The 13,454-nt window shown below is 39.8% G+C and overlaps 1 protein-coding gene across 21 annotated transcripts in view; it reads right to left on the reverse strand.

Moving 5' to 3' along the window:
* Positions 1-13,454, reverse strand: part of PICALM (phosphatidylinositol binding clathrin assembly protein) — a 119,333-nt gene that overhangs the window by 30,961 nt on the left and 74,918 nt on the right. For 8 of the 21 annotated variants that reach the window (XM_073336348.1, XM_073336372.2, XM_073336331.2 and 5 more), the window contains 2 exons: positions 3,988-4,140; positions 2,230-2,310 (listed from right to left, as the gene is read on the reverse strand). The exons of 4 other annotated variants lie outside the window; for them this stretch is intronic. In XM_073336348.1, the coding sequence (XP_073192449.1) occupies positions 2,230-2,310; positions 3,988-4,140 (234 nt within the window). Of the gene's footprint in view, positions 1-2,229; positions 2,311-3,987; positions 4,141-6,679; positions 6,806-11,780; positions 11,987-13,454 lie in introns of those variants that run through there. 9 more of the 21 variants (XM_073336461.1, XM_073336480.1, XM_073336420.2 and 6 more) reach the window with 5 other exon arrangements.

Here is a 13,454-nt window from a genome sequence, read left to right on the forward strand (position 1 = left end):
ATTCTATTATATGAAAGGCACCATAAGAATATTTAACATTTTAAAACTTGTTTCCCTGACCAGTGTAACAGTAGCAGCTCTGCTTTTTATACCACAGAGTCAAGGAATGTAGATTAGACAAGATCAAGTTTACCTAGGAATAAAAGTATCTTAATCAAAAACAACTGATCAAAGACCATACTCCTCCCCGCAATTTTCTGTTAAAATTTATCTGTTTACCTACAGTGAAAAAACATTTCACCTCAACAAAATTAGTGTTTAAAGCTGTTTAATCTTGACAAAATATAAACCCCTTGGAGAAATAAAATTTTCGTTACCAGTCACACCATTTTAGCTGCCTTAAAGGAATACACAGTTAAGTTGAGGCAAAAGCAACAATAAAGAGCCAAAGAACTGCTAGACAGCTAGTTTTTATTACAAAGCAACTTCAAACACTGAGTTTATGGCAAGACAAGGGAAATAAGTGCATTTCAGAGATTTCAAATTTGAGTGAGGAATCCATCTGGCAGGATACGTGGCTCTTTTAAAACAATCTTTACATAAAGAGAAAGACTGATTTAAATAAAGTCTATGTTTTTGCTTTAGAAAATGAATCTGCTTCTGCAAACCAAGTGTTCTGCTCTCACACTTTAGGATTTTTCAGCTGTAAAACATAAATCAAGAGAACAGCATTAGGGACTCATCCATTTTTAAGTGTGTAGTGGGGGAGGGCAGTTTTGCTCCTGGGTTTCTGCCACCAACCCAGTCAATTGTTCAGCCACAAGTTTATTTTGAAGATTTTAGCAAGTGAAGAGGGAAAAACCCAACTTTATAAATCCTTAAGGGAGTTTGTGTTTAGCAATTAATAATCCCGTCAGGAAGATGAGAAAACAGGAGTTAACAAGAACCAGTGATTCTGCATGCTTTTTTTGATAGGGAGTAAGCTTTTTGCTTTGTTTTGCTTTTTCATGAACCTTGAAATGTGTATGGAAGAATTCTAATTAAATGGATGGGGCACTGCATCCTGGGAAGCAGTGATTCTGAGAAAGATTTGGGGGCCAGAGGGGATAATCAGATGAACGTGAGCTCCTAATGTGATGCTGCAGTCACAAGAGTGAATGTGATCCTTGGACGGATAAACAGGGGAAATCTTGAGTAGGAGTACAGAGGCTATTTTACTTCTGTATTTGGCACTAGATGCTGGAATACTGCATCCACAAATCAAGTAGGATGTTGATAAAATGGAGAGGGTTTAGAGAAGAGCCAGAAGAATAATTAAAGGATTAGAAAACATGTCTTATAGTGATAGAACTCAAGGAAATCAATCTGTTTATCTTAACAAAGGAATGTTAAGGGATGACTTGATCACAGTCTATAGGTATCTACATGGGGAATAAATAGGCTTTTCAGACTAGCAGAAAAAGGTATAACATGATCCAATGGCTACAAGTTGAAGCTAGACAAATTCAGACTAGAAATAAGGCATACATTTTTAACTGAGAATAATTAATCATTGGAACTATTTACCAAGGGCTATGGTGAATTCTCCATCACTGGCAATTTTTAAATCAAGATTTAATATTTTTTTAAAAATATGCTCTAGGAATTATTTTTGGGGAAGCTCTATGGCCTTTGGTACACAGGTGGTCAGATGAGATGATACAATGGTCCTTTCTGGCCTTGAAATCTGTGAATTATAGTTTCTCTAACTTTAGCAATTCCTGTATACTTCACTGAAAGGCAATTCTGTAGTGTCTTCAAACAATAACTCCTTTGCAAATCACAGAAGACACCCCTATAACAGCAATAGGGCCCATAATGCACATGGACACCAGATAGGCAGTGACTGACAACCTATATAATGATTTGTAGACACATTAAGAACAAACAAAATTAGAGCCTGCTGTAACAGTTGCTTTTCATAAGGAACTGTTCAGTGTAGGATGAAGCAATGGTAGAATATTAGAAAGGTGTCCTTGAAACAGAGGAGTTATTTATTGCACATTAGTGCTTAAAACAAACATTTAGCACAAGTTTAAAGCATAAAGTCTTGTCAATCACTTGTCTATCTGCAATGACGTATTTAAGGTAAGCAATGATATTTGAGTAATTGGAAATTTTTAGCCAACGTATCAAAACAATGCAGTTTTTTCAGCCAATTAATGCACCAAGAGGTTTTCCCTCTTCTAGGCACATATCAAATTAATTCAAGTTGCTATGTCTGTGATAAAGCCATATCACATTACCTACCTCCAAATAGACCAGCTACAGTAGAGGGCTCATTGCGGAAATGAGAAGCATTAGGATAAGCTTGAGGGCCACAAAATGAATCTGATAAGTCATATCATAGAACAGGAAGAGCAGAGAAAGAATAGAGAGAGTTACAGAAAGAAAAGAACCAAAATGTACTATTTATTTTGTCAAATACTTTGAACTGAAATTAAAAAAAGGAAACCTGTGTATACTCTAATCATAAAATGGAACCAAAAGAGGCACCCAAATATATCAAACACCTTAAAAAAAGGAAACAAGTTTTATATTATCGAGAACATCAAGGGAAAAAGACTGTTGCAAAATTACAGCTAAAACACATGCACATTTTTTAGCTCAAATGTCATATTTTACATCTCTGGAAGACACAAATGAGTGTAAAAACCTTAAGTGCCAACTATTTATGCTAAACAATCTACTCCACCTTGCATTTTACTGCGACACTGGGAGTACCTTTCCCAGACCTGAAGAAGAGCACTGCATGTGGCTCAAAAACTTGTCTCTCACCAACAGGTCCAATAAAAGATCTTATCTCACCTACCTTGTCTCTGTAAAAACCTTAAGGCATTTTCTCTAATATCTGAAGTATAATAATACAGTTGAATAGTGGATTTGTATTTTGTTGCCACAAGGGGGTTTGGTTCAGCAAATGGACTGAAATGAGCTAAAGAACCAGGAGTTATCTAAAAATCACATTTACATTGTAGCAACTTGTTTGTACTAATACAGTTAAAGTAGTGCCTATGGGGCTTCTTTCATATTAAAAACCTTGTTTTCAGGGAATTATGATTTGGCTATAAGTATATATTCTCGCTTGTGACTTGGTTTTTATATAAACTTATCAGGTCTCCCCCCGATCAATTTCAAGAAAGATTTTTACAGTGAAAATAAAAGATCTGCCAGTCTGGCAAGACTGTCTTCACAAATAGCTTTGCTCTAAAAAACAAAAGCTGTCATGTAATTAGTCATCTTTTATTCTTTTAAATAGTTAACTGACAATTCTTCACATTGAGAAACAATCCAATTACTATGTACTTCCCCTAACACAAGTTTTAGGAGGATTTTTAACATAGCAGCTCTGAGGTTTGGTCTACAGTGGCTAAAGTTGTGTTTTGTGTGTGTGGGGGGGTGTACTTGTTATTGTTTTTAAAGCAAGTTATAAATGGTGACTTATATGGTAAACTAGTACCTGTCCACTGGGTGAAGAAGAATTTTAAAAAGTCAATAAAGTAACCAGATATTTTAGGTCAGTGATGTCAATATTAAATGTTATCACCACAATTAAAAAATTACAATTTCTAAACAAAAACTCCATGACTCCAAAGAAATTCAGATTCAACTGCCATGTTTACAACAAGGTCATGACAATCCGACAAAAGCAAAAGCGACATTTTCATCCATTCTCATTCTTGCATACCTATGAATTTTATGAAATATGGTCTTTAAATATACTTATATAAGAGCCCTATATTACATAAGCATACTTAAGCAAGAATGTTTCAATTACAACTTTGAAATGTCTGACAATGACTACTTACGTATACTAAGCAATGATTTTTAATACAGCTATGATAACTTCTAGTCCATCTAGTTTTAAAATAAAATAGTGAGCCCACATCAATAATCAAAACTAGAACACAGATTTTAGTTTGTTTCTGAAAAAAAAATCTACTTGCTTAAAAATAATCCAATTTCTGAAATATTTTATAGCAGTTATTTAGCTAAAAGGTACATTACCAACAAATATTTCATGAGTGGGTGTCCTAGTGGTGAAAGTAGATACATCAGAAGATACAACAGACAGATGAACAGCATCGTTAGTTTTGGTGAGGAAAGGATTTAGGCTTGGAATAGCATCATCAACAGCATCAACAGTAGCAGAGAATGGATCTGTGCAATGCCAGCGAGTAAGATAAAGAGAAAAGGGGAACTGAATTAGTAAGGAATTAATTGTTAGAAACAGCAGAAGAGGAAGAGTTCACATTGTTTTCCCCTCTGGGCAGCGACTGTTTTAGTCTGTACTGCATCTAGAACAACAGGTACTGGTTCTGGAATGAGATTCCAATGCCTTACCATAATACAAATTAATAATTTATACGGCAGAATTGTAAGCCAGTAAACCGGTGAGAAGAACCTAAAACAGATTTACAGCCTTACCCAGTCTCTAAATGCCATGTAATTTTCCACAAAGAATGCATGCAGGGGGGACAGGATTGAAAATACCATACAAATCTACTTTGCTTCCTGTTTCTGTGAAAGAAAGTCTCCCCATTGCTTGGAACACAAGCAGCAATAAACTCAGTAGGAATGCAACGTTGGCTGCAAAGGAGCAAAGCCCGGCTGCTTCTGCTTCAGGCAGCAGCAGCCAAAATTAAGGCTGCCTGCCAAAACAGAATCCATGCTGGGATTGGGGCTTGAAAGTAACAGGAATATATCCGGCAAAAAGAAGTCAAAGATTTTGTGATTCTGCTATTTTTAGTAGTAGTTTTCAATTTCTGGCACTTTTACACTTTGCGGTAGAGACAAACTGATTTAATCCAAAAGTCTTGCAAATCAAACTAAGACTTGTCCTAGTTTCTCAAATGCAACTTGCAAAATATTATATACTCAGCATGAATCTGAGTTAATTTGTATCAGTTTGCCACAACAAGTACTGCGTAAGATAGGGCTAAGTCAGAGCTTTTGGTCTCACCTTAGCTCCGAGCAGCATGAAACTTCAGAACTGTGGCTGCAATTTTTCTTAGCATCAAAAAAACACTTTGAATTTGGCTTCAGACAGACTATTTTACACAAAAAACCCCACAGATTCAGTTTGGCTCAACTGCAAGAGTGGAATTGCTCAGAGGCCTTGTAAAAAATGGTTTTTAGTCAACTGCTTGACAAACAGTGCTTTAGTAAAGGACAAGCACGATTAAATAATGCCATAAGGTTATTATAAAATGGCAATAGAAAATCCTGTGCTCATGTGTCTTACCCACAATTTAGGCTTTAATATCAAAATCTTGTAATCATTGTCTGCAATGGATGCTAATACAAGAAAATTTGAGCTCTGGCACAAACAGATTAAAACAGTGTAAATGAAATTAGATTTTCATTTGCCATCCTGCCCTTCCAAGTTTTGTCCTCTCTTGGTTGTATTTCCTTCTCTGGTAATCAACAGAAAACAGAACATTTAAGACAAACTACGGTTAACTCCAAGTTTATGGAAGTTTCAAAATACATCATCTTCTGCCTTTTGATTTCTGAAGCTTAAGGTACATATTGGCACTTGGCAAAAAGAACACACACAAGTCAGTCTGTCAACTAAAACACTAGTTTGCAAATACTTCATTTTTTCAATTATGTACCGATTATTTGATTAAATAATTCAGACAAAAACAGCAGAAGGTTTAAGAAAACACTAAAGAATGCTTTAAAAATTTTGATCAGTTTATGCTGCTTTAAAGGTATTGTCCATTGAGCTCTTAGTATTTTATGTGCACAATGAATAGGCTACTTAACACATTGGAACAGTGTCTGTTCCCTGAACACCAAGTTTCAGATTGCATTAGTATTGTTTGTCCCACCTGAATGTTGATTAACACTGTCAAAGCTAATAAAATGCTACAAACCTCCTGTCCATTTTTTTCAACACTCAGATCTTAATTTTTGAAAATTTTAGATTCTACCCACTCTGTCCCACCTTGATTCCAGTTAAGGTATTTCCAATTTTGTCTAGCTCTCAGTGTGACTTACTGTACTTACACTTCTGATATAAGAGATGCAACTTCATCAGAATGAAGTACATTGGGTTCATTTAGGCCCTTACATACTCAGCATAAGAAACATGACAGAGAAGCATGCTCTCTTGCAAGCAGCAATTTTCAGTTCTTAAAACCATGTTCCACCCTTGCACGTGCACAGCCCCCATTTATTTCAGTGGGAGCCCTGCTTGCACAGTGAAGGCAGAATCTGGCCTGTATTGGAGCTAAGACTTATTTTTCCTCCCCCAGTCATTTTCCATTTTGCAGGCCAGCTTCTCTTTGCAAATAACCGCACTATAAGTATTTCAGAAGCAACAGAGGACAAAACAAACCCTCAGCTTTTTCAGTGGCTTCTATCATGTTATTAAAAAAAACTCTTAAGTGACTCAATATGTTCCTGCTCTTGAATAGCTGGTCAACTTCTAATCCCCCTAGCTCTGAACAGTTTAGAAAACCAGAATCTCAAGACACTACCAAAATATTAATGCCCTTGTAGCTGGCTGTACATCCACCTGTACATCCTTAATGGATTGGTGAATAAAATGTTCAGACGTGCCTAACTGAAGAAGGAGCTCAAGCCCCATTGTAAGCCAAGTTATACCTGGTTCATTACCCTTTAATTACCATATATACCCTTAAACTATCATATTCTCTAGGTACAAACATTACCAACATTAGAGATTTACCTAAGGGAGGGATGCTGTGCAGTGGTTAGAGCACAGGACTGGAAATAGTTCAGGTTCCAATCTTGCCTCTGCCATTGACTTGCTGTATGATCTCAGGCAAGTCACTTAACTGCTCAGTTTCCCCATCTGTAAAATGGGGAAGAGGAAGTTACTCACCTTGTGCAGTAACAATGGTTCTTTGAGATGTACACCCTATGGGTGCGCCTCCGACTCTGATTGGAGATTTTTGGTAGCAGTGTCCATTCAGCCTGCACATGCGCTCTCCCTCCCTCCTGCTCTGCCTCGGGACTATCTAGCAGTGAGCGGATGAACTGCCTTCAGTTTCTTCTCTACCGCTGAGCCCCTTTGTTGAGAACTCCAAAGCAGAGGGGAGGAGGGTGGGTTGTGGACCACACATAGGGACCCATCTCGAAGAACCATCGTTACTGCACAAGGTGAGTAACTTTCTCTTCTTCAAGTAGTGTCCCTATGGGTCGTCGTCTTAGTTTATGCGCAATAAACCTCAGGTGGGATGTAACCAGGATTCACCACCACTCCACTGTAGGTGACTTCACAGCTGTATCATATATGGGGGGGGGCTGGGCTTCAGAGTAGAGTCTATTATTGATAATACTGTGGAGCCAAAGATGACATCAGAAGTCTTGAGTAATCAGTGTTCCGCGAAAGTATGACCATAGGCCCATTTGCAGCTGTGCAGATATCGGAGATGGGAACACCTTTAACCAATGTGACCGAGGTGGAAATGGATCTCAAGGAGTGCGTGTGAATTCCTGATGGAGGTAACTAGTAACGGGCATGATAACAATAGTTAATGCAGTTCAAGACGCATTTGGCGAGCTATTGAGCTGATACTGCAGAGACCTTGGATCTATCCACAATGGAGAGGAAGAGTTCAGGAGATTTCCTAAGGCACTTTGTCCTATCCAAATAAAATGCTACGGCTCTTCTAACATAAAGCATATGTAGTACTGCCTCCCTGTTGCTGCAGTGTGGTTTTGGGGAAAAGGTAGGGAGGTTGATGAGTTGGTTCATGTGGAAGCATGAGACCACATTGTGCAGGAACTCAGAGTGCCTTTATCTTTAAAGAAGACTGTGAAGGGTGGGTGCCATCAATGCTGCTATTTTCCTTATTTGTCATACTGAGGTGATGGTCTTCACTGACACGTGTAGAAGAGAGCCAGTTGCCCATAGGTTCAAAGGGTAGTCTAATTAAGGTCTTTAGAACTAGATTGAGGTCCCATATTGGAGTGGGGCATCTGGTATGTGGAAAGAGGTTTCCCATGCCCTTGAGGAATTTGTGTGTTCTTGGATGGGTGAATACAGAATATCCATCTCCCTGCTCCAGAGACAGAGTAATAGCTGCTAGCGTGATCATTTTGAATCTCTGCACCTTCACATATCGGTTTAGTACTCTTAGATCTAATACGGGTCTCCAACTTCCTTTTTTCTTTGGGAATAGGAAATATTTGGAATAAAAGCCTTTACCTCTAGGGTGAACAGAGACTGGTTCTATGGTCCCTAGGCACAGCAGGTGATACGATGAAGTGAGCTGTAGCTCACGAAAGCTTATGCTCAAATAAATTTGTTAGTCTCTAAGGTGCCACAAGTACTCCTTTTCTTTTTTCTCCTGACCTAACAGTCTCTTATGAGAAAGGTCCCTGAAGAGGGACAGGGAGAGAGGTGAAGTGGATTGAATAACCCTTGGAAATGATCATCAAGACTCATTAGTGATGTGATGTTTTCCCAATTCCAGAGGAAGAGAGCTATGCGACATCTGAAGGGATGTGGAAAGTCTATGTGTTGCAGCTGTTGTGAAGAGTGGTTTCTCGGGGTCTCGACCAAGGCATCAAAACTGGTGTTTGAGGTTGAGGGCTGAGATGTTGAGGATTGGGAGGCTGACTGTTTCCCATTTTGCATTTGAGGTCTCTTGCACTGTGCCTCGTAGTATCACTGAGGTGGGGGGAACTGGGGTAGGTGGGATCTGTAAGATGCTTGTGAACTTAATTTTCTTTTCTGTCCCGGTGTGTAGATTCCTATAGAGTGCAGCATGGCTCTGGAATTCTTTCAAGTGTGAAGTGATGTGTCAGTCTGATCAGCAAAGAGTCTGGAGCCTTTGAAAGAGACTTCCTCAACCATTGTCTGTACTTCCTTTGGCAGCCATGAGAGCTGAAACCAAGAAGCCCGCCTCATTAACACTGCTATCAAAACTGGGTGGGCCACTGTATTCATGGCATCCAGTGTGGTCTGTAGCACTGTTCTTGCTAACAGCTAGCTCTCATGGATGATGGCTTTAAACTGTTCTCATTGTGCTTCTTGCAAGTGGTCAATAAACATGCTGAGTTTCCCATAATTCATGTGATCAGACTTTGCCATTAAGGCTTGGTAGTTTGAAATCCTGAATTGCAGAGATGCTGAGGAGTAGGTCTTCCTTCCAAATAAGTCTAGCCTTTTCCAGTCTCTATCGTACAGGGTTTATTTAGCATGTTGTTGCTTTCCTAGCGAATTATCGGCATCTACAACAATAGAGTTAGGCTGAGGAGATTATATATATAAAATAAAAAAAAGTCTGCCTCTTTGGGGGGAACGCAATACTTCTTGTCTGCCCTTTTACATGTCAGCACAATAGAGGCTAGTGTCTGCCAGATAATCTAGGCAGGATCTAAAAGCACCTTGTTGACTGGGAAGGCAATCCTTGAAGAGAAGAAGGTATGAAATATGTTCAGCAATTTGTGGTGGGTGTCGTTCACCTCTTCAAAAAAAACTTGATATCACTGGCCGGTCATGGCAGAGAGGGCATCACAGCCTCAGCTGGTGAGGAGGAGCTATTTGTCGGTGATGTAGTCTCCTCTTGTAGTCTGGCCTCCTGCTTCTCAAAAGTTTCCTCCTGTAGTTCTGGAATTCTAGATACAGAGGTTGTAGGAGACTATCTAGTAGATTCTCTGTAGGAGATGCTAGATGCCTGAGAAGTATGGTGCCTGTAGGCTGCCCACGGGTCCCAGTATGGCCACTAGGATGGAGGAAAAGGCATGGGTAGCGGCACCCAGAAGTGCCCATACCAGGAGGGTTGGGGATCAGAGTGTGCGTGGGAGGGTCCTGATTGTTGTAATGAGGGGGTATGGTGTGAGGCCAGAGTGTTGTTTTGGTCACTGTCCAACTCCTCACTGGAATAGGGTGGGACTGACAGGAAAGCTGGAGGCGAATGCCCCCAGAGCCACTGGTCATTCTGTGGAGCGGGACATGCTCAGTACCAGAGCCCCGGTACTGAGTAACAGGAACTCTGGCATCTCCACGATCATGATGTCCCTAGAAAAGTGCAATTCCTGTAGTACTGTCGTTGCAATCTACTGTCAGATGTTGCCTGCGCTGACTTGTCGGTACCGATGATCTTTTATGAGAGGCACAGTTCGATCAAGACTGCTTCGAGGTGGTCAGTGCCAAGGATTTCTTCATTAGTACCGATTTTGCAGAGGCAGCAGGGTCTCCGCTGTTATCTTTGGCAGATGGTGCTACCACTTCAGAGCCTGTGCCCTTCAGGTCTTAAGGCATTATGGCAGAACTTGTACCCAAAGGTCCTGTGTCTTCTGGGTACCGTGTTTTGGAGCCACTGGTGCCAAGGTGACCGATGGCATTGGGGATCTCCTCTGGCTGGTCAGGAGCTCAGCTTGAGGGCTTGCAGCCCTCTTTTTGGAAGCTCTGAAAGGGGAGTCAGACAATTTTCTCTGTGGTTCTCCCTCCCTAGAATTTGAAGGCTCTGGGAATGATCTTCACCATGGAGGGATTTGGCACAGGGGTCGGGTGTGAATTTAAGAGCAACCTCCATGAGGAGGCATTTCAACTTTAACTCCCAGTTCTTTCAGGACCTAGCCTTCAATTTCTGGCAGAAGGTGCACTTCTGCAGAATGTGAGCCTTTCCAAGGCACCGGACACAGCAGTGTCTGTCCGTAACCAGTACTGCCTCTCTACAGAAGAGGCACTGTTTAAACTTGGTGGAGCTGGGCATTCCCCTTCAGGGGGCAATGCCCAAACTGAGGGTGGGGGGTTGGGGGGGGGACAAGGAGAAAGAAAAAAACTTTTTTGTTGGGTTTTGGAAAAGTAAAAATGGAAGTCCTAGATATGCTACAAAAACTCTATAAGAAGCAACAGAATTAAAATCTATCAACTATAATGAAACATGGGGTAAGTAAATCAGATTGCTACTCACTATCTCAGGCAAGAAGCGTCTGAGAAGGAACTGAGGGCGGTTTGCCCACACAGAGCTAGATAGGCTCAAGGAAGAGAAAGTGGAAGGGAGAGCAGGTACGTGGGCCAGATGGACACTGCTACCTAAAATCTCCAATCAGAGGTGCAGACACTCTTACAGTGGAGCACCCACAGGGACACTACTCGAAGAAGAAAATACTTCTTACCTACCTGACATAAGTGTTGAGGGTGAACGTTTGTAATGCTGCTTAGATATTTGGATGAAATGCAATGCAACAAAAACAAAAAGAATTCTCAGGCCCATAATCCAAAACAATTTAGCACCAGCCAATCCTGAAACCTTTGTAGCTATTGATATATCTCTACAAGTATTTTAAACGGTGTTTACACCTATGCAGATAGAACAGTCTGGAACGGCTATTATTAGGGGCTCTTACTAGAAGAGAAATTTAGGCTGAATTTCAGGAACGCTAAAATACTGAGATATTAGGATGTGGTTTTTGTGAGGAAGTGGTATTAATCCCTTTTGCCTGTGACATTTAAAATTGGACTTGTCCAAGTACTAGAAAGTCATACAAGATCTAAGGAGACCAGTAAGAGCAGTTAATAGTTTTTTTCCATTTCTAAATTCTCACTCATCCTAGGCATGCAATTTCAATACAGCTTGACAGGCCCTCCACTGACTCTCTTTCTGAGGAAGGTGCTTTGCTCAGTAGTGTTTTGTATTAAAGGAAAAACAGATGAATTATCCTATTTTTGAAAGCACCACCATCACCACCACAGCACCTGGTGAAGCACTGGAGAATGAAGCAAAATTTTTAGAAGTCCTTGTGAAAGCCTGAAATATTAAAACTTAAATAAGGCACAAAATCTATTTAGTAGTAGAACCACCATGCATTACCTGGAATTGTGTGCAAAGCTTTCCTACACGCAAATGTTAATTGTCAAGGTTATACAGAATGTGAACACATACATGCCCACAGGGAATAACAGGTAACACACACAGTATGTGTTTTAGAAACGTTACTCTTGCTGGTAGAAAAATTAGTTGAAGCAGGCCGAAGCTCACAAAATGAAGAATGAGACAAGATGTTGAGTGCTCTCATCCTGTTAAAGAAAAACCAGGAAACAACACTGTTCCAATGCCTATATTTTCATTAATCCAAAAGTATTTAAGTAAAGTATTCTAATGCCTGGTTTGAAACCAAGTTCTTTTCTCAAATCCAAATGGGAGTTTAGCACTCAGGGCTCATTTGGAAAGGTAACGTGTGTATTTATCATATCATTTTATGTCTACAAAATCTGGAATTGAAATGTCACCTCAGTTAGCTCAGCATTTTACTAAATCCAACATATTTATGTAAAGAAATAAAAAAATACACCCCTTCCTTGAAGTTTCTAGTGCTCTACGGATACCCACAATTACAACAGTGAGTTTATATATTAATTACATGTTTCATCATCATCTGCAAAATCCTCAAACACTCTTTAAGTAATAGGAAAAGAAACATGAAAGGCTGGGGCAAGCCAAGAAATATTTAAATATGCTAATACCAGGTTGCTAAACATCTGAGGTCTGAATACTCTTGAAGGAAAATGGTTTAATCTGTTTAATTGCCTTGTAGAATGTTGTTGGCTACCCATAAGAAAAGTCAAATTTTATGTACACAGGTGTACAACATAATCTACACCAGAAAAGACCTCTGTCTAATGGGTCATCTAGATTACCCCATGCAACGTGACAGGATAATTTTACTATTCTTAAACCAAACCTTAGGAAGATCAGTCAATTCTAATCTTCATGAGCTTCAGTCAAAGTGGTTCAACAGAGTCCCATTCAGTTTTTTCTATTTCCTAACTATTCTAGGAGGGTGGTGAACCACTGGAATGCATTACCTAGGGAGGTGGTGGAGTCTCCTTCCTTAGAAGTTTTTATGGTCAGGCTTGACAAAGCCCTGGCTGGGATGATTTAGTTGGGGTTGGACTAGATGACCTCCTGAGGTCTCTTCCAATCCTAACCTTCTATGATTCTACGATTTAGTTAAACATTTTGTTAATATTCACCCAAAATTCTCTGCTGCACTCTTAAGCCTTTGTGGTTTGTATTACTCGCCTAATCTGCATCTTTGTTTTATGTGGTTACAGGCCACCCTGTCTAGTTTCAGCCTTCTCACTCTAAAAAAGCTTTTCTCAGGGATCTTAGTTTCAAATAATTTTATTGCTCTTTTCTGCACTATTTCAAATTAGTTTATTTTTAAATTTTGTGCTCAAAACGAAATGCATCTCATATTGGGATGTTTGGCACCAAAAAAGTGGTTGACAACTAGTTGGAAGAGTCCTCCCAGCTGTGGATGAAGTAGTTTTGCAATATCTGGATGCACTGAACATGAAAGTATTACAGTACTGATTCATACAATTGGTCATACTAAATTATTTTACCAATAGCTCCCTTTCATCCTAAAGTACTTTATAAAACCCCCAAACCATTCAATATGATCTGCATCCCTCTAGTTCAGCGGTTCTCAAACTGAGTCATGACCTCATTTTAATGGGGCCACAAGGGCTGGCGTTAGAC

The sequence above is a fragment of the Lepidochelys kempii genome, chromosome 1 (genome assembly GCF_965140285.1).
Source record: "Lepidochelys kempii isolate rLepKem1 chromosome 1, rLepKem1.hap1, whole genome shotgun sequence".
Taxonomy (NCBI): Eukaryota; Metazoa; Chordata; order Testudines; family Cheloniidae; genus Lepidochelys; species Lepidochelys kempii.